This window comes from Amphiprion ocellaris, chromosome 18 (genome assembly GCF_022539595.1).
Source record: "Amphiprion ocellaris isolate individual 3 ecotype Okinawa chromosome 18, ASM2253959v1, whole genome shotgun sequence".
NCBI classification, from domain to species: Eukaryota; Metazoa; Chordata; class Actinopteri; family Pomacentridae; genus Amphiprion; species Amphiprion ocellaris.
In genome coordinates, this window is record NC_072783.1 from 28,663,367 (window position 1) to 28,686,916 (window position 23,550).

Below are 23,550 nucleotides of genomic sequence, written 5' to 3' on the forward strand. Positions count from 1 at the left end.
TTTTCAACAAGTTTCATCCTTAATACCACGTGTCTGCGTTTGCAATTACACCAATACATGTCAAACACATTTAATCTTAAAAAACTTGACCAGACATTTTTCACTGCATAAAAATTTTATTGACTAGAACGGAAAAATACTTGTGATGGTCAGAGTATGTACACATAGTAGGTTTATCAGTGCACCTCTAACAGTTTAATTGCATTCAACGTTAATGAAATGCTGACACTTTGAATACTCTGCTGTACACTAAAAAATTCTACCTTAACTGTAAGTATCACATCTTACAGGTTTTACATTGTGGAAAATGACTTCAAAAGGTGCAGTGCAGCAGGAGACAGTATAGCTTTACCTGGAAACATGTTGGAGCAGAATTTATTTTAAAGCACATTTTAGTCTGAAGAACGGTGAAATAGTTTTGTGACATCAGCTTTTCAGAAAAAGCCAGTTTTTAATAAGTAAAGCAGATACCAAAATGTAACTAGTGACAGATGTTGTGATGCTTGCCCACTGTTCTTCCACAATGGGCCCACAAATCATTTTGTCCACTCTGCAGCAAAATGGATTCAGATGACCTGTCTGTAACATGAGAAACACAATCTGGGCTGAAGCTGGTGACATTGCTGAATGCTTTTTGTACTGAGAATCCTGCGAACATGACCATTTCTGTTCTTCTGGCTAAGTGTCCAAACAAGAAAAACATGACATCCATTCATTAGAGACATACAGGACTATGTAAAGTCAATGTACGAAGGCATTGTCCAGCAGGTTTATCTGTTGTAGAACTGTGAGGTGACCCAGGCCAGTCCCCACTTCAGGTTGGTAAGCATGAACTTCAGGGCCTTGGTCCACTGTTCTTCAGAGTTAAACTGGGTTTTGATGGAGTAGGAGCCTCCACTGCCACCTGTATCTTCAATCTTGCCTTTCTCTACATCCATCCTGAGACATGGGAAAAACACATCAGTTTAGACAAGTCTCCAATTTCTACTTAGACCTGTAGAGTCAAGTTATGTGTATTTTTGACTCTATAAATGTAGAATTTAGAGGTTGAAATGTCAAAATAATTGAGCAACAACAGAAATCCAAGATCTGTATCACATTTAAATGAGCCTAAATACTCCTTAACCACATGTCTGTGACCAAATTTAACTCTTCATATGTTTCCATTCTGCTAACAATGAGCTTTTAAAGATACTCTTGTTGGCGGAGGGGAAAACAAATATAATGTCAAACAAAAGTAAGTGCTGTCTCATACACTTAAATTTGCTTCAAGTCAGCAGTACTACTAGTGGTTTCTCGAGGCTGAAGTGCTCATTACATCCTATATACTGAAAGTTTTGCTACTAGGAACATTGAGCCAAAGGTCATACGGTGCTGTATGCACAGTTCACTGAACACAGCATACTGTAATTATGTCATACAAACACAGAAGTCTAACTTGCTTTCATTTTGAAAGACTTTGATTTTGTGAAGGTTTTAATCCACCAGTTCCTTTACTCTGGATTTAATAGGTGATATTCCCCGATGGTGCAGGCTTTAGCACAAGCAACGCACCAGTGCAGACTGAGTGACGTGGACTTTTTTTAAAATGTTGGACTGATGCCAGGTAGGCAGTGGGCTTAAGATTTGAGATGTGATTGTTGGTAACAAGTATATGTATTTTAAAACTTATCGAATTGGATGTCTTCTTTTAGATATTCAGAGGTTTCCCAAATGTCCCTAATTTGCCACAAATGCAGATTAAAGTAGTCAATTCTGTAAAGCCCCTCTACAATTATTTTTTTTTAATTTGCATTCAAACTTAATGGATAATTACAGTTTTATTTTAAATGGCTGCAAAGATGTAACAGAAAAATCTTCATATTATGCTGCTGGCTTGCAGTTTTCTGACCTATATGGGAGGCAGAAGCCAGTGTCTCCTTTTTCCACCTCTTCTTTGAACTGCTGGACACAATCCAGGAAGGCCACCATAGCATGATCAAACTTATTGTCCCAGAAGAACCTCAGGCCGCCTGAGCAGTACAGTGGAAGCTCCTGGACAGAGACACGGCAGGACAAAAGGGCACAATTGTAGCCTGGACGACTGTTCAAATAATAATGGAAGAACTGAGTGTAAGAATGCTGGATGTGCTACCTTTGACTTGTCTGTCAGTGACTCTAAGTATGAGTGGTTTCCATATGGGACGAGGCGATATCTAAAGAGACAAGAGAAGTGTTGGTTAGACTGAATTTTGCTTTGTTGATTTGTAGAGAAAAATACAACATATTTGTGATAAAGCCAAAGCCAAACCACAAAAACATAAAAGCAAGAGAATTAAGGTCATATTTAAGACATAAAACTAAATAATTTAGTCAAAATATGAGTAAAATACAAACAAGCAAGCAGCCCTTATTAGTGGGAGGGTATAAATGAAGGACTGTACTACATCAAAATCAGAAAGAAACGTAAATACATTTGCATTGCTTGGAAGATTTATCCAAAAATACATGTTAAACTAAATGGTCAGTGCTGAATGCAAGCGAATTAAAACGCATGTGCACCTCTGGAAGCGCAGCCCCATTTTGTTGGCCAGGGCATGCAGCAGCAGCACCGTCTGCCCCCACGCTGCATTTATCTCATTCCACTCCACAGGGACGCTGGGAAGTCGACCAAGACGGAAGTTGTTGATGGTACCAAACTGGCCGCTGTGCCTGGAAGAGAAGAGAAACTATTCAGACACTCAGTCATTAGCTATTGATTTATTTTGGTCTGAGGGCCGATGTTAAATATTTGCAAAGCTACGGCTGATTTGTGGCCAGAAAAACAAATTATTCCTAAGCCAACATCGTGTGTGTACCAGATGTGAAATGTAGCATTGAAGACGTTGGTCTTTTTCAGGCGATCTAGCTGAATCTGGCAGTAACGCATCTGGTTGTCGACACTCTTCAGCTCATCGTCCAGCTCGAGCTGCTGCCGTTTAAACTCGCTGTACTCCTTTTGGTACCTTTGAGAAACAAACAATAATAGGAGGAGGAGCTGTTAGGTGCTGTATCATTTATAATACCCTGCGGACGTGTGTCTACATTGCTGCTAAGTCACTCACTGTAGCTCCTCAGTGTCCAGCTGCTGAGAGTGGATCCTGCTCTGAGTTAAGTCCTGGGCCACAGCAGCCCTCTGCTCCTCCACCGCCTCCAGCTCCTGGACCAGAGCCTCCTCCTCCTCCTTCAGTTGCTGCAGCTCAGCAAGCAAGGTTTCCTCTTCCTCCACCTGCAGGTGTGACAGCAGCTCCAGACACTGCCTGAAAATACATTCACATACATAGCTAGTTCAATGCATTAGGCAGGCTGGTATCACCTGCAGCAATTTCTGTCTCTCAGAAACCTCTTTGGAAACTGATACATAAAGAAATTTCACTTTTGCTGTGCACCAACTCACTTGTAATTCTGGCATTCATTCTCTGTGATGTTGAGCTGTGTGTCTAGGTGGTCCAGCAGAGTGTCAGTACATTCCTCACACAGCGGGTGATCCACATCTGTTTGGCCTGACATGATGTCAAACAGGTCACTGGTTACCTGGGTGGGGTAGGAAACAAAGCTGTTAGAAGTTACAACCCCACAACTATTATTGTGAGGATGTACCTCACTTGTCTAAGTCACGTGATGAGTAGACTGACATCATTTATTTGCAGTATGACAGTAAACATTACCTTCAATCTACGGCTAAGATTTTCCATTGTGCCGCCATCGGATGCTTCTCCAATCAGTGTGAAACTGTTGGCACTTTCTGTTGACATCATTCTGAAGGGAAGGGCAGAATTCAAGATTCAGCAGTTCTGTCTACTTTGTCAGATATGCTGCATTGGCAAGTGCATTTGCAGCCATATTTGTCAGAGTAATATATCAACTAAGAGATAATGAAAGGACATAAATTGTAATCAGTATTCTGCATCGCTGTCCAAATAAATGGTTTGAGAGAGGAGTGAAGGAAGCCATCTATGTCAAATTGGAACAGCCATCTCTAAACAGAGGAGGGGGTTTGTGACACCACTTATCAAACACCTATATGTAAACATTAGCCATGTGACCTGGAGGGACTATAACTTCTGTAACCCCCCCATTAGTCAGTTGGAACTGAAGAAGCCTCTTGGAAGAGAGGTAAAACATCTTCAAGAAACCACAAGAGAAGTCCAGTTGATCTTTACTGAAGCTCCTATGATTACCATGACCTGGATGACAGAATCTTCACAGATATGTCTAAATAAAAAGACTCACCTGGCAGGAGGGATGTATTTTCTTGACACTCCATCTTGCTTGTTTTCTACAAAAGTCTCCTAGAAGAAGAAGGGAATTCTGAGACTCAAATATGCTGCTTTGTAACAAAATATTGTCACAATGGAACAATGACTCATTTCAGTCCTTTACAAACATGCAGATTACATGTTTCAAAATGTGTTGCCCAATCACATCAGACTGTTGTGCATAGGTAAAATACATAAATATACATGACATTCATAAACAAAGCACTGCATCTCTACCTTGTGTGCTGGTTTGGTGGAAATTAATCAAAGGCTCATATGTCCCCAGAATGTGCCTTTCAGTTTGTCAGCTCAAAATACTGCAGAGACGGCTAATTTTACTATGACTGTGTAATCCCTGGTTTTAGTCCTGTTCTATATGGGTTGTTTAAGTGTTCAGCAGAACATTTGGGGTAGAAATAAACTTTACAAGTCCAAGTCTATAACAACCACAGGGATTACAATGAAATCGTTCACCATAAGGGTTCTTTGATAGTATGACTGAGGGACATGAGATAAATAAAATATTAAGATACTGTTACGGCCACAGGTATTTGTGTGCCGCCTGGTTTCTGGGGTGGTGTCCTGTTAGGCTTTTGTGTGGGGAGATTGCTTGTGTGGCTTCAGCTGTGGCTGGTTTCAGAGTCTCTCTGGAACCCCAGCTGCCAGCCATTCCATCTGATGACTCCGAAGTAGACGACCTGCACTGCAGCCTTGTTCTCCCCGCCTCCCAACCTTCCTGATTGGGCCACCATCCAATTCCCCTCCACCTCTAACCAACCGGACACAGCCATCACCACACCTGCAGACTATATACCTGAAACCAAGCTCTTAATCTGGGCGGCTGGAATCTGTGACCAGTCTGCCCTGGTGCCTCTCTGTGAGTGATATATTGTTGGTATTCCTGTGATGTGTTTCGGTCTGTAGATACTGGTGGTGGGTATTACAAACACTTCAGGCTTCTGTTGGCGGCTGCTAATTTGGTGTGGAGACTGAGGCTCCAGTTAGCAGTAAAGAAGCTGTTTGGTATTTAGAGTCTTCGTAAACTGTGTGATCAGTATGTGAGTTGAGGCACCAGTTTTGTTTAGTTCGTTTTTGCACTTTTGTATTAGTTTTTGTTACTGGTGGTGGGCGTTGCTGATGTACTTATGTTTGGCTAGGGAGTTTAGTAGTTTTGTGTTTAGTTTTGAAACTGTTAGCCTTTGTTTTGTTATATTCTGTTCTTTGATTTAGCAACACTCACCAGTCTTGTTTTTTATTATCACTGTTATGTTCTATTTGCTATGAAGCAATAAATTCATCTACCTGAACCAGTAACTTTCTGGTTATTTTGTTGCATCCAGCCAACCCCTAGAGGTTGGATCGTAACAGATACACAAGATTTCAGTTTAGCATTAATCATGACCAAGAACGTACCTCTGGTACGGTCTCCCCCTCACTGCTGTCAGCCTGTTTGCTTGGGGTCACTGTGACCAGTGGAGCTGAGGACCAAATAATCACACTCAGAATCACTACATGACATATAAAACAGAGTCAACACCACTAAACCGCATTGTTTCCTACATTTTATTGCACTGTTGATCAATCGTTAGAGGTTTACATACCAATAAGCTCGTGGATAGTGACCCGATCGAGCACATTGAAGGACGTGTCCAGCTTGAGCGGCTGGCAGCATCGCTGGCACACGAAGCTGACCTGCATGGTTGTGCTCGACGACTTGGAGCCCTCCATCGATAGCTGCAGAATGACAAGGAAAAATAACGGGTCACTGTAAGCGGGGAAAAAACTGGAGTTGCACAACAGTTTTTATCGATAGCCTAAAAATAAACTCCTACACATTAGACCTTGCTAGCTAACTAGCTGTTTGGCTAAACTGTTGGAGAGCTGGCTAGCGATGGTTAGCTTTACAGCTAGCGTACATGCAGCGTTCAACCACACGACAAATAAGCACCAAATAGACTCACCGACGCTTGTCCAAATTAAAAGTTATTGCATTATAATTCCAATTTATCCACGTCTAAAATAATAATCCAGTCCTGACATATTTAGCGTGACTGTTTCATTTTGCACCTCAGGACTTCCAACTCCACTTCCTTATTGTTGTTTACTGCGGTTATGACGTTGATGGGAAAGTCACGTGGAAAACTCAAGAATCAGTATGTAGATAGTTTATATGACAAACTGGTTTATATTAGTGTAATATTAATTTTACCGCCTAGAAATATTAATGAAAATTTAACTGTTATGAATTTAGTGTTTAAAGCACAAAAAACGATTTCCCCCCCAGAAAATTATGTAATAAATTAAAGCTGCAAGCAGCGTTGGACAGGTCCTCGCATCCTTGCCGGTCGGCGAATCCACGCACGTCCACCAGGTGGCGCTGCGACCGAGAGTGCATTTCGGCCTACGGATGCGATGAGGGCCGGACTCTGATCACACGTGTAAAATTTCACGCAGATTGGAGCATGTTCAGGCTACTTATAGAGCTTTTCTGTCCATCCACTGGGTGGCGCTGCGACCGAGAGTGTATATTGGCTTATGGATGTGATCAGAGTCGGACTCTGATCACACATATAAAATTTCAGGCAGATCGGACCATGTACAGGCCAGTTATAGAGCATTTCCTTTCATCCACCAGGTGGCGCTATGACTGTGACTGTATTTCAGCATGGGAATGTCATCAGGGCAGGACTCTGATCATACATGTAAAGTTTGAGACAGATTGGAGCATGTTTAGGGCAGTTACACAGCAGTTGATGTTTCATGGCGAAGCATCAAAGTTCAGGAGGCCGCCATGGCCACACCCTCAGACTTTTGCGGAGCATTTTGATAACTTTTGATCACCCATGCCTGGAGTACATCCTGGCTGAATTTCAGCTCTCTCGGTGTTACCCTGTTTGAGTTTATAGCTTTTTAAAATGTCTCAAAATGACCCAAAATTGTCAAAACATATGACATGTTTAGGGGTATGATAAGGCTGCCAAAAATGCAATTCAAAAGACGGTAAAAGAATGAATAATAATAAATAATTCCTTGCATTCCAATAGGGTCTTCGCACAATTCAGTGCTCGGACCCTAATAATTCCTAGGGTTTCAATAGGTCCTCGCACCACTTCGTGGTGCTCGGACCTTAATAATAATAATAATAATAAACCCTAGCATTCCAATAGGGTCTTCGCACCATTCGGTGCTCGGACCCTAATAATAATAATTCCTAGGGTTTCAATAGGTTCCTCGCACCACTTCGTGGTGCTCGGACCCTAATAATAAATAATTCCTTGCATTCCAATAGGGTCTTCGCATCATTCGGTGCTCGGACCCTAACAAGGAAGGAAAAGAAAATCATGGTGCACAAAGTGTGAGTACTAGACAGCGAGAGAAAGACAACAGAGAGGGAGGGAGGAATGTCAAACACCAACAACATTCCTATGCTTCTCCTTGCACTGCCTGCAGCAGTGTCACATTGTATTTTCTTCCTTTGTGTAACTTCAGTGTTCACAAGTCACCTACAGTCCATGAACAAAAAACGTGAGAAAGAAAAGCACGGCTGCATGTATCAACTTTGGACTAAGCACATGAGATTATATCAATTTCATTGCTTTGGCGCTCATTTGTAGAGGCAAAAAAAAAAAAGAAAATGCTACAGGCTGTTTCAGATATCTCTGAGGAACCACTGAAACAAATATAGGGAAATAAAACATATTACAAAATCATCCTCAGGGTTTCAGGAAAAAGGAAAAAAAAAAAAAAGTCAGACACTCATAATAGCATTTGCATATAATGTGCTGACAAAAGAATAAAACGCCTGACCCTTGAAGTAGACATCCTGGCCAGAAATCAGAAATACATGAACTGAGGAAAATTGCAAATTCTATACGTAACCATGAATGAAATGAGAATTAACATAAATGTAGAGATAAATGATCCCCAGAACATTATGCAAACTGCATCTTATCTTAACTAGAGATATGTAACCAAATTTATGTATGTTTGTATTTGCAGCGCTGCTTTACAATAATTTCACACTAAAAAGCAAACTTAAACTACTAGGAAGGGCCTGAGTGAAAGAAAATGACCTAAATTAGCAGGCAACATGTCAGACATTAAATATTCATCTGCTGGCCTCCATTACAGTGCACTCTAAGATACTTCAAGTGCTTTTATTCCATGCAAGGCAACCTTTCACTCCTTCTAAATCCTTGACCACTGTGAGTTGACTCATTGCCTAATCACACACCATAGGACCTGCTAATGGGCCCCAGTAAGTGGACACTAATTTGAGCTTAAATGTATGACACGTTAAAGAGACACAGAAACGCATAGAAGGTGTTAAATTTGAGTGAAAAATGTCATTTCCAATCACATTTCTGAGAATTTCTCAGCCCTTAGACCTATCATTTGGCATTTAACCCAAAAGGCAGTGCTGGGTTTTAAGAGGAGGGGGGAAAAAGCAAGTTAAGTCCTGAAACTCTACATAAGTACAGTGATTTTGATGGAGTTTTATCACCTCCATCACTGGCACTGGCTCTCTTAATCCAAGCAGAGCAGTCAAAACAAGGTTAAGTGTCCATTTTGAATTCTTTCTCTAGCTCTGGCTGTTCAACATCTGGGCAGCAGTGCGACTCTGCTCATTAGTAGGCCGTAGTATCCAGATTAACCCTCTTGTCGTCCTGCGGGTCAAAATTGACCCTTTTTAAAGTTTGAAAATGTGGAAAAATATATACAGTTTCACAGTGAAACTTCTGATGTCCACATTTTCTACATTTTACCAGGATTGTCAAGCTTCGGTGTCTTAAAATAAGCCAGATATGCTAAACAAAATAGCAGTTTTTCACTCCAAAATAGATTTTTGCTTTCATGTAACCTCCAAATTTGAGATGTATTAACCCTCCTGTTGTCCTCATTTATGGGCACCAAAAATATTGTTTCCTTGTCTGAAAAAAAATCCAAAAAATCAGATAAAAAAAAAAATTCCCCAAATTTCTGAAAATTTGCAAAACCTTCAGGAAGAAAATTGCAATAATTCCTTAAAAGTTTCCTTTAAAAGTTTTATTTAAAAAAAATCCCCCAGATTTGGCAAGAAAATTCTTGTAAATATTTTCAAAAAATGAGTAAAAATCTTCCAAAAAATGAGTAAAAATATCTAAAGTGATTCCATATATATCAGTAAAACTTCTAATATTCCCTTAAGAACATTCACAATAAAATCAACCAAAATCCAGTGAAATTCACTACATTTTGGTTGATTTTTATGTGAACGTTGTTAAAGAAAATATTAGAAGTAGGATTTTGGTTGATTTTTATGTGAACGATCTTAAAGAAAATATTAGAAGTGTGATTGGATGTCAGGTGGTGGCACGACAACAGACGCTGCTCAGGCATTTGGTCAGATGTCGTTGTTAATGGTAAACGTTTTCTCATGTTAGTTTGTTTGCACTCCTGCTATCCATTAACCGATGTGTCACTTGTAAATTTTAGTTCTGAGGCCTTATTTTCAATTCACGACTTCTTCTCTTACACACTTTGCTAAATATCCTATTTCGCGGTGCAGCCAGTCGTCCTGTGAGCCAATAGTAATGTTATATAAATCAGATCAGAGGTTCACTTTGTCTGCAGCACTGTTTTCCTAATGATGTCACTCCAGATGTGGACTTGTGTAGTTTGGCGAAAAAAGATGGGGTGAGAAAGGGTGTGGCTCTGCCTCGCAAGCAGAAAACACTGATTAGTTCCTCCTTGACTTTGCGCTGATGAAAGACTATCAGCACAGAAATCTGACAAGAAAAATGGATCATTAGAAAACAAAGCAGTGGGAAAGGTCAACGTCACCGACGCACCGGGTTGCGAGCGGGAAACGAACCCGGACCTCAGCGTTGGGGACCTAGTATATGCGTCAGTGGCTTAACCCGTGGAGCTATATGATCACACAGACCGACACAGAGGCAGGTCCTGACAGTAGCAATGTACAAAAAATGGGTATTAAATTTTACATATTTCCATAATTTAATATTAGGTCAAACAAGCCAAAAAATTCAGAAAAAGAATGTAGGGTTTTCCCGGTGGCTTTTGGCCGTGCTATACTGTTAAGGATATAGACCGGCCAAAAGCCAACGGGAAAACCGGGAATTATTTTCTCTTAATATTCGGCTGTTTCGTTTGGACATTAAAAATCATTTTGTATAAATATTTTTTAACCCTATTTTTGTTATACAACTGTAAGGACCTTGCTCTGTAACCCTAACCCTACCCCTAGACTTTCTATTTGATTAATACACGTTTTAAAACACACCACATGCGTGTTCATATAGCTCAACGTGTTAAGCCACTGACGTATGTACTAGGTCTCCAACGCTGAAGCCCGGCTTCGATTCCCCTTGTCAACCTCGTGCTATATAAATTGCCCTCATTCTTATTTCTGCCCCATTTTCTGGCTGTCTCTCACTGCGCCTATCCATCAATTAACTGAAAAAGAATACAACACTTATTTAAATAGTTAAATGTTTATTTACAATTAAAAATCTTAAAGACAATAACACTTTTACTAGGAATTAAACACAAATTACTATGAAAACCTTTAAATATACAATTAAACAATAAAATCTACTACAAGTTTTTCCAATTATTATCTACAGGACTCTATCTAAATATTTAATATTGAAATTTTAATTTAAACTCATAACAGCCAATATTACTTTTCACTAAACAATTACACATTAAAGCTGCAAGCAGCGTTGGACGGGTCCTCGCATCCTTGCTGGTCGGCGAATCCACGCACGTCCACCAGGTGGCGCTGCGACCGAGAGTGCATGTCGGCCTATGGATGTGATCAGGGTCAGACTCTGAGCACACATGTAAAATTTCAGGCAGATCGGACCATGTACAGCTGAGTTAGACACCACTTCCTGTTTCATGGCGAAGGATCCATTTTTTTGGGAGTCGCCATGGCCACGCCCTTTCAAATGAGATGAACATTTTGATACCTTTTCATCAGGTCGCATGTTTGCATGTATTGGCCAAATTTGAGGTCTCTCGGACTTATCCCCGATGAGTTATTAATTTTAAAACATTTACGGCTAATTCAAGATGACCGACTTCCTGTTGGGTTTCGAGCGTGGCCATGATTGACTTTTTTGGGTTTCCTGATGTGCTGAATATGCTTACAAAACTTTGTAGCTGTAGATGAAACGTCGTGCAACTTGGCCTAATGACCAAATTTTCAATTTTCCAGGGGGCGCTATGGAGCCATTTTGCCACACACATGCGCAACTCCCATAAAATATCAAATTTTTCACCACTCCTGATGAGCATGCCAAGTTAGACACATTTTGGGGTATGATAAGGCCGCCAAAAATGGCAATTTCCCGGCAGGCTAAGAAAAATAATAATTCCTTGCATTCCAATAGGGTCTTCACACCATTCGGTGCTCAGACCCTAATAATAATAATTCCTTGAATTCCAATAGGGTCTTCGCACCATTCGGTGCTCAGACCCTAATAATAACTAAGATAATTCGTCATAATGTTCTCCATGGTGATTGCAATGGTTGCAAGCAAAAAGAAACACATTACAACATCTTTTCCATACCAATACTATATCCAGTCTTTAAATTCTAAGTATTTGCAAATTATAGTACCATAAACATTAGTCAAACACATGCTTTACCACAGTAATATTTAACAAACTGAGATCAGAATAGAAATTAAAGTTACTTACATTGAAGGCTATTCAAAAGACGCATGCAAAACACATATAATCACTCAGCCAAGGCGTATGTGCATGTTAACAGTGGAAGAAGCATCGACTGCATAAAAAAAGAACAAACTGGAACTGAAAAAGTCATTTACATACAGTATATGGGCAAAACCCCCTACCTAGCCATCTACTTATGAAGTAGGAGTTACTACCACAAGTACTCTGAACACCACTTACTGTCTCCATAAGGAATGAACTTTAGTAAACTTGCTGTTTCTAACAGTAAGTCTATATATTCAGATAATAGACCAAGGAGAGTAACTGATTGTAGTAGCAGTATGTATTAATTTATTTTTAAATTAAGTTGTTAAATTTCAGTACACCAAATAGCAACTCTTAAAGTTTATGGCCTCTCCACAATAATTTAGGGGGCACAATTTTTCATCACGCCCATCAGAAGTAAAGCATGTGCTGAAATGTGAAAAAAAATTAAAGTGGCCATATGCCTAAAAACAAAAAACAAGAAAGCCAATCAGATCACAAGGTTTGTTGTGAAGTCATTTTTCACAAGTCAAATGTTGGTCCAGAAGTACATCATCTGCTCATATCAGTTTCAGCTTCACACAAAAATACAAAATGCACCCAGATATACTGAGAACATATAAAGGTGGTGCTTTCAAAATAAATATTTTATTAGCAATTGATCATTATAAACATCACATGCACAAAAGCACATAATATACAGAAAACTTGGTGTTAACAGTGAAACAATTCGGTTACCTAATAATATAGACTATATATTTGAAATTCCTGCTGATACCTCTATATATTTTCTGCAAAATAACTGGATTACTGTTGCACTACTATACTTCACAAACTCCACTGGATTGTAGTGTTTCACATCTAACTGTTCTCTTTGCAATTTTGTCCATGTATTTGAATTTATTTTAGTTCAAAAAACATCAAACAAAAAAAAGCAGAAAGGAGCCTGTTCGTTTAAGCCACCGCTGTGTGTAATTCATACATTTGACCTGCAGGCGGCGCTGTAGCGTGAGATGCAAACAGCAGTAAAGCTACTGCAGAAGAAGACGACAGTTGCGGGAAAACTGAAGCGGATGGTTCCTGTGTGGATAACTTCAACCTGTAACAAAACAAGGTAAATTCGGAAGTATTACTTTCTTTACAATTACCAATTAGCACGTTCTGCTTCTTCCGGTCAAACAGGCCTCTTCTAACGTTTTTGCATCTCAATTTTGAAAGTGTCAAACTAGTGCCGTAAGTTAACGTCCCAAAACAAAGCATAGCAGCTAGCAAGCCTCTAGTTTAGCTACAACTAATTCCAACTTTAGCTACTGACTGTGCTTTATAACGTTACAGTGAATTTAAGGAATATAGTCAGTGGGTGTTTCTGACTAACTTCACCGGGATCTACTTTGCTTGAAACACATTTACTGTTACTAATGTCCCGTTGGTTTACTATTATTTAACCGTAACTTTAACGACAGACACTAAAAACACTTGATAAATATAGCGTTGACATTAATGAAACTCATTGTCAGTGGAGCCAAATGCACAAAAAAGCACATCTGGGCAAGTGGGATTTTGTGTTGTGTAACCCTTTTATGAGCACATGTGTGGTAAGACCTCCTGAACACTGGAAACTTGCCTGAGTAGCTCCTTTTTTATACATCTACCAGGATAACAATAGAAGCTGTGTGAGCAGTGACCAAAGTACACACGGTTCATAACTGATCTGTCAAGGTTACACTGCGTTGTTCACCATTCAGTCAACAATAGGACCTTTCAGAGACATAGTGTGGATAGTGAGTAAGTCATTATATAACCATAACAAAGAGATGTTAATTCATTGTTAGTTTGCTGTATATATCAATATCCGTTCAGGTCTGTAAATCTTATTGTTAGTGTGTGATAAAGGAAAGTGTATAAAATCTATCAGACTTGTTTTGTTGATTTAAACACAAAGCAGTACATCAGAATTCACGTTTTTTTGCTTTATTTCCAGCACTATGTTGCATTTAGCATGTTAATAGTTCAGATAATGTAAGTTAATGAGCTTCAAAATCTAAACAGATGCTTTATTAATCCATTTGGGGTAATTCAAGGTATCGAGTAGCTCATACATGTTACATACAAGATAAATAAAGAAGCAATGTACAGAAGAACCTGCAATTAATGTGCAAATTGTGCTGGTCGAGAATGTGCACAGATTGTTGGTATTTCCAATAAGGTGCAAAATTGCTGGTATTTACAATAAAACTGAGTAATAGAAAAGTACAAAAAGGTGCAATGTGAAATAGAACTAATAATAATGAGCATATAGGGTGGGTGTGGTTCATGGATCCTGGTGGACACAGATTGTTGGTTTATTGCACGATTGAGTTGAGTCACTGGAATCATTTTACCTTGTTAACATAATCGTATTGTGTTTTTTTATATGCTGGGAGACATATCATGTGCAAAATGTGCAGTCAAATGCCATGGCAAAGCATTTCAGCATTGAAGCTGCAGTGTACTGATGACCAAAACCAACCCTGTCAACTTGTGGGATTGGGCTGTGTCATTATTCTTCTCAAGAATTGGTTTCTGGTGGTAACGTGTATGGCTGAAGCACAGCTAATTTGTTGGAGCATTTAAATCCACATCACAAAGCTGCCACAAATTAAAACCACTTGACTTCCTGTGATGCAGCCCAGAATTCTTGTGTCTTTCTATATCGCACAATGTCATTTTTTATTTATTTATTTTTTTTTAATACAGGGTATTCCCAAAAAAATTGACATCATTTGAGATGTCCATATCGGAGTGACTACATGGTCAGGAGAAATGAAACTTGATAGGATTTGTTTTGGACATAAAATGTTTTATTCTACAGATTTCAAATGAAAAATGCTGGGGGGTGGTAATTTTATAATGTTCCAAAGTTATTACAAATGTTCAATGTGTGCGCCGCTTCTGAAACTGCCAGCCATCCAGATTCATTTTCCGACACAAACAGCCCTCCTTTTGAAACTTCTAATGCCACATCCAGATCTGCTTTCCTGTTGGCTCTTGTTTATGAAATTTTCGAACAAATTCACGTTGTGCATTCACATTTGACAGAGTTTGGGCATACTTCAATACACAGAACGCCTTTTCTGTTGCAGTAAACAGCATGTCTATTCCTGAAAGGTGTTGTTGGTCCTCTGACTACTTTTACTGAAAAGCCCAACCAGGTACGGGAGTTGAAAATTACCCCCAATGCTATACACTCTATATGTAATACATCAGATGTGTTCTATGGTAATTGCATGGTCCCTGATCAAATAAATGAATAAATAAATACATTAAAAAAAATAAAAATGATTACACTTTTTTGAGCAAAAAGAGCAAACAAATTTTAAACTAATTACTAGGTGATGAAATAATGTCAATTTTTTGGGACACCATGTATTGTGCAACCTTAGTTACATCAAAGGATCATAATTTTATTTATTTATTTATTTATTTATTTATTTATTTATTTTTACACTGCAGATTTTTTACTTTAATACACAGAGATGGGTTTTCAGGGGTTTAATCAATGACTGGAGAGAGATTTCAATCTTATAACTTTGGATGACAAACAAATAACTAATATGCTGTATGTTTGCATATCAGTGCTGCTAGATCTCCCATCACTGAATCATGTTTTACTGAATAAACGGCACCAATTGCCAAAAATACCAGCAACATTGCTCACTATATACTGTTACTGGTATAATACTGACAATTAGTCATGCAAACTGAGTTCCTTTACATCTTCTGTGTGGACTCTGATTTTTTTGTTTTTAATTGTAGCCTTTAAAAGTCGCTATGAAAACCCCAGAGGCCACAGATGTCAAAAAGGGGATTTCAGTCCTTTGGGAGACTCTACAATGTCCCATATGGTAAGTGTCATTTGCAACAAGATTTGTTAATAATAAAAAAAATCTTATTATCAGGTCTGTCATACATATTTTTATAGCGCAATGAAAACTCATTTTGAAGAACTGTCAGACTCTAAACTGATTTTGTGTTCTGTCACCTGTAGCTTGGATTTAATGACTATGCCTGTATCCACTAAGTGTGACCATCAATTTTGCAAGTGAGCAACTGATGCATCCTCTTTACTGAGATGATTTGTAGTGTTTTGGTAAATAAACTCCACTTTTATTTATTTATTTGTACCAAGCATTCATGAATAATATATTTGTTTTCTGTTTTCTACCAGATTTTGTATGATGAAAATTTTGGACAGCTCCAAACAAAACAGGGCCAGCTGTCCTGTGTGTAAAGCCAAGATAACCAAAAGGTTGGACAGAATCAGTAGGATGACAGCGTAACATTTACTTGAGTCCCTGACAGCCAATTGTTATTAATACCTGCATCATTATACTTTCATATGTGTGTCTGCAGGAGCTTGCAAGAGAGTCCTGGATTTCAGAGACTTGTAGCAGGATTGCAGGATTTGATACAAGCATATGAACATGACACTGGCACAAACTGTAAGACTGCATCACAGACTAATTAAAATGACCTTACAGAAATGACTTGCATTGCATCACCTGACATTAAATTTTTACAATTTCAGACTTCACTGGAATGCCCAAGCCAGAAAAACACTCAAAGTAAGACCCATTAACCTTCAACATGATTAGTAGTGCTCCTTTATTCCCTCTGTCTGTTCCATTATTGTATTCTGTGTTTTCCTCCAGGGTCACAGATGCTGAACTTGCCAAACATCCTCATAGTATATCCTCTGGAGATACACTTAGCACTGGCCATGACAATGTGCAAAGTGCAGACCATGATGATCTTCCACAGTCAAACTCATCAACTGTAGCAGGTAAAATCTGGAGTTCTTGCATGGCTGTTCAAGTTATGACCTAAAATCAACTGCTGTGTTTATTTCTAATCTATTTTATGCCACTTTGGTGTGGATCTGCAGCTCTGAAGCACAGTCTGAAATGGATACATGAGCAAAATTGGAATTTCTCCAGAGTTTTTCTTGGCTTAGAATGACTATGCACGACAGGAATATTGATGCGTGTACAGCAAAGGCAATGAGTCTTATGTGACAGAGTGACAGAAAGCTATGCATTTGCCTGTTTTATGACTATTTGATAAGCAAAAGTGTATATTGTGGTTGAGTAAATGAAGCCCCAAAGCCACTTAGCTTTTTTTCTTAAATTTTCAATCAATGTCATTTCATGCTGGTGATTTTCTTTTTGTACTGGCTAAAAAGTCTTTGGGGATGCAGCAAAAATTCCTCTGTGGGAAAATACTTGTCTTCTGGTATCTGTCCTGCTTGAGATGCCTTGACAAAGACAAATAAAACCCTTTGCTCTTACTTAAACCACCTGAGGCACTTCTCCAGTAATGACTTTTTAGTATTAGATGACATAGGAATGAGTGTAACCTCATTATTTATCCTATTTTAAAAGAGTGTTGTCCTCCTAAAGGTTCAGTATTTATCATTATTTGTCATTTTCTCATTTCCTTTTAGCCCAGAATGGATTTGCAAGACTCATGGGTCTTGAAGACTCAACTCCTTTGGCGACAGAAAACGAAGGTCTGGATAGCGGCCTTGGTGACGCTCCTCCGACGTCTGACAAGAAAATGTCCAGCCCTACGGATAATGTGGACCCAGTGCAAACAGAAATGTCAGATGTGGCAAAAGCTACATCAACGCATAAAACTAGAAGCAAAAGGAAATCTGTCAACTCGGAGAACCCTTGTCCATTATTAGTTTCAGATGAAACTGAACCCCAACCTCTGAGAAAATCCTCAAGGAAGAAATGCAAAAAGGATTTGGTGCCTGACAAGATTCTTGAGCAGAAACAGAAGAAAAGTTTAGAGAAGGTCGCTGAGTGGCTCATGAAAGTCCCAACTGAAGGAAGTCTCGAGTTAGAGAAACCAGATGAAGACGCAGACGACTCCGACAGCTGTTCTTCCACTTCAACAATAAATATCAAGCAACACATTAGGGACTTGATTCCTAAGAAAGTAGAGCAAGCTCGAGCCCTTGAAGAGCAGGTGTTCGGTGCCGTCTACAAACGAGAGCGAAGAGGAAACCGTACCGTCTCTCCTCCACTTAACGTTTTTATTGAGCCACCAACACCTTCAGAGATGCAGACACATGAAGGTGTTTCCATACTAAGGGAGGAAGACAATCTCACGCCTGCTGATTGTGAAAGCAACACAGAGGGAGATAAACAAATGACAGAAGAAAAAAATGACACCAGCAGTGATATTTTTAAAGTAGCAGAACAGATGGACATCAGGGAGGAAAATAACACAGACACACATGTGGACGATTTGAACAACTTCCCAGAAAGTGACAAAATTCAAGGTGAAGATGAAGGTCTCTGTCCTGTGTCTGATATTGTACAACAGCAACCGGAAACCAAGACAAAGAAAAGGATGCATAACCCTGTGCAACATGTTGACAGTGATTTGAAAGAGAAAGCAATGGCAAAATCTGAATGTACTGAGCAAAAGAAAACTGACAAGAGGAAAGGAAAAAAGTCAAATAAAGGCAAGCCTGCGAGAGTCCCGAAGCCCCTTGTTCTGGTTGAAGTTCAAAATGGAGAAACCAGTCCAAAGACTACAGCAAGATCAGAAGAAGTACACGTACAAATTGAGAATTACCCAAGCAGTGAAGACCAAGAAACTCCTGTCATGAGGAGCAACAGGAGAAGCAGAAGACTTCAGCTCTTTGCCAGTGAAGTCCAGGAGGGCTTCAAGAAATCAAACTTGAAAGCAAATGTACCTGAGAAAAACAACAGCGCTGCAAAGAAATCTGAAAATGCAAAAGGTGAAACACTGGGTGATAAATCACCTAAAAAAGACTACATGACAAAGGCAGCTAAAAGAAATGGATGTATTTACGATGAAGATATAGGAGGAATTGAAAACTTGGAGTCTGCTGAGGGAGCATCTTTTCTGAAGACAACAGAAAATGTTAAAGAGTCCATTGCTGATGCACCAAATGCTGAAGCCAGTGCTGCTGTTTGTGTTTCTGCGGTCCCAAGTTCTTCAAGTCCACCTGATACAACTGTGGTAGGTCCAACTCTTGAAAATGACAAGCCAACAAAAACTCTAACAAACAGTGTTCACCTGGAAGCCTCAGTTTGTGAGATTAAATGTGCTGAAATGGAAAATGAGGAGGAAAAGAATGACAGTGAGCTGGACACTGAGCAGCTACTCAGGAGCTTTAAAGCTGCTAAAAGGAAGTCTTTCCATCTTGGTCGTCCAAATGTGAAAAAGAGCCGCCAGTCTGACAAAGAAAACATGCTTGTTACTGAAGCAGAGGAGGACTATCCTGATTGTTCTGGTGTTGCAAAGACATCTGAAACCACCAAGCAAGAGGCTTTAAGAGACACTGGAAAGTCATCCTGTAGTGATTTGATCCCACCTTCTAATTCACCCATCCAAACAAGAAAACCAATCGCTGAGAAACCAGATCAAGTGGCGATAGAAGCCTTGATCGCTGATAGCAGCTGTTCAGGTCAGGACAGTGCGTCTAGTAACCTCAGGAATAGTCTTAGCAGTGTCCTCAGTCCGAACAAAGTGACAAAATCTGAATCTGAAAGTCCTCAACTTTCTGTTATCCCTCAAATAGTAGATTCTGGGCTTCGTTTCACAGCAGTTGAACATGAGGAGCCAAACGAAGTCTCAAAGTCCTCTCAAATCGAAGACAGTCAGCTTGATTGCACTGCGAGGGATGCTAGCAAAGGGAGTGAGATAGGAGGTAGTGTTTCAGTGAGGAATTCAGCTTCTAATGTAAAATACTGTTCAGTCAATACAGCTGAACACATCGTGATTGCAGAGTCTTCATTAATCCATGACGACCTGGTATCTCCATCTGTGGAAATAGTCCACAAAGCAAAGACAAACAGTCAAGGCAGTGGAGAGGTCAGTGGCCATTCTTCCATTAATACCAATGTGAGGAAGACGAGAAGGGCTCAGAGGCTGGAGTCTTCATCCGAGTCCGATTGCAGCGGATCCAAAGAGGAATTACCAACTTTGACTCAGATCTTTGGAACGTCGACTCGTCCCTCTGCTGTGAATCAGGATCAGAAAGAGTCTAACGAAGCTGACAGATGTGAGGATGCTGGTGTTACAGCTGATGCAGCAGAACCGTTGAGCCCCAACAGTGTTCACTCCAGCCAAGGGTCTGTGGACTTGTTTGGCACACCAGATGAATGTAAGTTGAATCTCTGAAGTTTCTTCGGTTTTCATTTTTAGGCCTGTTACCAATCTAAACAGTATGTGTTTGCTCTGTTGATTCCTGCTGCAAGAATGTATGTGTCCCTGGGTTTTAATACATTCGTAAAGATTGCGGACACAAAGCAATCAGATTTTTGCCTCTCTGCAGGTGATGTCCCAGTAAATGACACCAGTGTTTCCTTTGAATCATCACAATTCTCAAGTGAAGTCCTTGTTACACAGGTAAATATAATTAGATTCTTTCTTTGCTTTCATGTATAGTTGTTTGAATGCACCCTTTGTTTTAAAAAAACGACAGTCAATTCAGTGTCTTAACAACATTCGGTCCTTGCCAGAGTGTGATTTTCCATTAATTCCAGCATTAGAATCATTTTGCTTGGTCAGCGTTACCTGTCTTCATTGTGCCTCCAGTGATGCACCGTCACTTTACGCCCCATAGAGGGCAGCCACCACATTTTCCCCAAACCCAACTGTCAGCCTCTGGATGACAGACTACCTCGCTCAGTGAAAAATGTCCCCCTCAGCAGCTTTCTAAATTGCATTTCATTTACGTTAGAGGAAATGCCGCCTAGAAGATGATTCTTGTTTTCTACCTCATCCGTCTTCCAGCACGCTCACTTTTATCTGTCGACTGTATTTGACTGGGGAGTTCAAGTTTCACGCCCTGGGCTTTAGAAAGGGCCCAGGATTACACACAGCTGAGAATACAGAGCTTTGCTATTATTTTGTTGTCTGTCTGTATACATAATCAATGCACTGGCACTGTAAACTCCATGGAAGAAATTAAAATAATGAAAGCATTAGTCTAGTGAAGCAAAACACACAGTTATAAACCAACAGACTGTTTTTTTTCTTTCAGCCTCCGTAGAAAAAGCCGGTGTCACTTCTCTCTCATATAAATATTACACAATCGTCTTCTCACTCACTTATTCTGCCATATGTTCAGCACAGTATCTGCTCTCTGGCACAAAAAGCACCCATTCCCTTCTAGTAATGAGTGTAGCTGTCACTGACTGACAGTTGTTAATTGTTTTCATACATCAGTGCAAGACTCCAAATATGCAGCCAGTGGGTGGTCCTCTTTTTTTGGGGGCATTAAATGTTGCTGCAGCTTTTTAAAAAATAAAATGTGTGACTCATTTTGAATTTTAAGCTGCTGTACTTTACTGTGTTTTCTGCTCTTTTAGCAAAAGATAGAAATGCAGAAGGAGCTGGTGAGGCTGGAGAAGCTGATGGCTCTGGTGTCAGAGGTGCTTCAGGAGAAAGAAGGAAGTCCGGCGAAAGAAGTCCCCTCAGAAACCCATCAGGACAGCAAAACTACAGGTAAGCAGATGGTAAAACTGTGTGCTTTTTTTCTAGAGCTGGGAAGATTTATTCATGAAATGATTGTTTACGATGTTTCTTAAGAAAAAATGGCTCAAACTCAGTTTCTAGCCTCTCAGCTGTAAATATTTGCAGATTTTTATTAGTCTCCTCTGATATTAATTAGAATATCTTGGAGCGTTGGAAAAACAATCAAGCTGAACACATCACCTTGGGCTGTAAGAAATTGAGATGGGCATTTTTTTGTATTTTCTGACATTTAATTTACAAAATAATTAATTGAAAAAATAATCTGCAGATGATCTGTGCTATTAGTGGAATTAGTGACTTTGTTGCGATTGAGCATGAATATTTGCCTGCTGTTTAAATTCAATATGAAGAGCAGATCAAAGTGAAGATACTCTTATTTGTATCTTTGTCTTGTTTCAAAGGAATGTGTTCACATATCTTGGCAAACCAAAGTGTTTATTTTAGTTCAGCTCATGGATTGGCTTTGTGCAAGTATTCAAAGCTGATTTTAATTTGATGGTAATTTCATGTCCTCAGGCCAAGATGCTCACAAATCTCATGTTTGTGACCAGGATGCAGGCCAAGGGTTAGACGGGTAAGTAAGACATGGAAGGGTGGATTATTTAATGATACTGGATAGAAATTTCTGTTTCTGCATAGAGATTATGTTAGTAAGTGTGTAATTCATTACTATAAACTGCAGCATTTATGAAGAGAAGAGTTGATGGCTATGAACGATGTTGAAGAAGTGATACATAACACTGAACAACACATAAATGTGAAAGAAAAAAATTGAAATTTGATTTAAATAACATATTTCATTACACATGTTTTACTTGATTCAAAAATAATAGCATGAATGTGAGAAAATAGCCAACAGAGACATAAATGTAAGAATGTAAACATGACTAAAATGCAGAATCTAAATTAATATAGCATAAACCCAATGTTCATCACATTGCAGCAATAAAGTCTCAGAAACCATCAACACAAAATATAAACTAAATCTAAGAAGAAAATGAGTGTTTACAGTGATGTTTAACATCCCTGTGAACACACAATTTTTTAGCAAGACAAAAGTACAAAAATACTTTATTTTAGCTTCATTGCTTAATTGTGAAAAATTTCAGCATCTCACTAAAAGCAATAGGCGTTATGTAAAACCACAGCATATCTCAAATAAATGGCAATTAAGCTACATTTATGCAAGTTATATTATTACTAGCTGTGCACTGTGTGGTTTAGTGTCATTTTGTGTGGTAGCGCCCCTCCTAGTTTTCGCAACCTGGCAGGTGTGGCGCATCTGCAGAATGGATGAGCTGCAGGCACAAATCTGTGAGCAGGTCTGTCTCTACAGGCATCTGCAGTCCATCTCTGCGGGAGCATAGGGATTCCCAGAAGGCACAGAACTCAAAGAGGGAGATTGTTGCAAAAATTTGGAAAGAAAAGATGTTCTCCAGAAAGTTGCGGAAGAACGGCTATTTTGTTTGTTTTTAAATGGCATGCTTTCTGTACATTGCCTCTACTGCTGCTGTTTCAGCAGTGTCGGCTGTATTTTTGTCAGCAGCAAGTCAAGCGTGCCTAAAGAGAGAGTACAAAAGGTTAGGACACTTTGCTGACGTCACAGTTCACATGTGCAAGTGTACCAGCGGCTTGCGAGAGGGCTAAGGCAACTCCTGTCTAATGTGAGAGCTGGCCAGCATTAACTTTTGCTGAGCAGGGACAGCGCGGCCACAAGTGGTACTTACGGGATTCTGGTGCTTTAAATTCCGCTGGCCTCTAAATTCAAGTGGTGAAGGGTACTGGAACGCAGTTGCAAAATCATCTTCTGAATAGAAACCAGCAATTTTCCTGTCTGCAACAACAGGCAACTTAATTTTATGTGTGCTTCAGCTGAATAAAGCTTGCTATTTTGCATAATGTTAGTTTACTTTGAGCCGTTCAGCCTTCTAACTTTAGGGTCTTGAATCACAGCACAAACACAGTGAAGAAAGAAAAATTTAAT

The 23,550-nt window shown here is 39.5% G+C and overlaps 2 protein-coding genes across 3 annotated transcripts in view; one reads left to right on the forward strand and one right to left on the reverse strand.

Annotated features, from left to right (window-relative positions):
- Positions 1-96: 96 nt before the first annotated feature.
- Positions 97-6,392, reverse strand: becn1 (beclin 1, autophagy related). The gene is made up of 12 exons (XM_023268300.3): positions 6,239-6,392; positions 5,879-6,011; positions 5,691-5,755; positions 4,252-4,310; positions 3,687-3,777; positions 3,416-3,552; positions 3,084-3,278; positions 2,838-2,984; positions 2,542-2,691; positions 2,135-2,195; positions 1,892-2,034; positions 97-939 (listed from the first exon to the last, which is right to left on the reverse strand). The coding sequence occupies exons 2-12, from the start codon at positions 6,003-6,005 to the stop codon at positions 771-773; spliced, it is 1,344 nt and encodes a 447-aa protein (XP_023124068.1). The 5' UTR covers positions 6,006-6,011; positions 6,239-6,392; the 3' UTR covers positions 97-770.
- A 6,629-nt stretch (positions 6,393-13,021) lies between these two features.
- The window catches only part of LOC111567306 (BRCA1 DNA repair associated), a 30,288-nt gene continuing 19,759 nt past the window's right edge, over positions 13,022-23,550 (forward strand). For both annotated transcript variants that reach the window (XM_023268316.3, XM_023268317.3), the window contains exons 1-11: positions 13,022-13,119; positions 15,801-15,889; positions 16,033-16,086; positions 16,213-16,293; positions 16,398-16,486; positions 16,573-16,609; positions 16,697-16,827; positions 17,488-20,190; positions 20,362-20,435; positions 21,401-21,536; positions 22,083-22,140. In XM_023268316.3, coding sequence (XP_023124084.2) covers positions 15,816-15,889; positions 16,033-16,086; positions 16,213-16,293; positions 16,398-16,486; positions 16,573-16,609; positions 16,697-16,827; positions 17,488-20,190; positions 20,362-20,435; positions 21,401-21,536; positions 22,083-22,140 — 3,437 coding nt within the window. In that variant the 5' untranslated portion in view covers positions 13,022-13,119; positions 15,801-15,815. The remainder of the gene's footprint in view (positions 13,120-15,800; positions 15,890-16,032; positions 16,087-16,212; positions 16,294-16,397; positions 16,487-16,572; positions 16,610-16,696; positions 16,828-17,487; positions 20,191-20,361; positions 20,436-21,400; positions 21,537-22,082; positions 22,141-23,550) is intronic.

What these genes read in the sequence shown, in the direction of transcription:
- becn1 (XM_023268300.3), bottom strand. Translation starts at nt 6,005, where the DNA reads ATGGAGGGCTCCAAGTCGTCGAGCACAACCATGCAGGTCAGCTTCGTG. An exon ending in AAATACATCCCTCCTGCCAG is followed by an intron (nt 3,778 to 4,251) that starts GTGAGTCTTTTT and finishes CCTTCCCTTCAG; the next exon opens with AATGATGTCAACAGAAAGTG. An exon ending in CACTGACAGACAAGTCAAAG is followed by an intron (nt 2,035 to 2,134) that starts GTAGCACATCCA and finishes GTCTCTGTCCAG; the next exon opens with GAGCTTCCACTGTACTGCTC.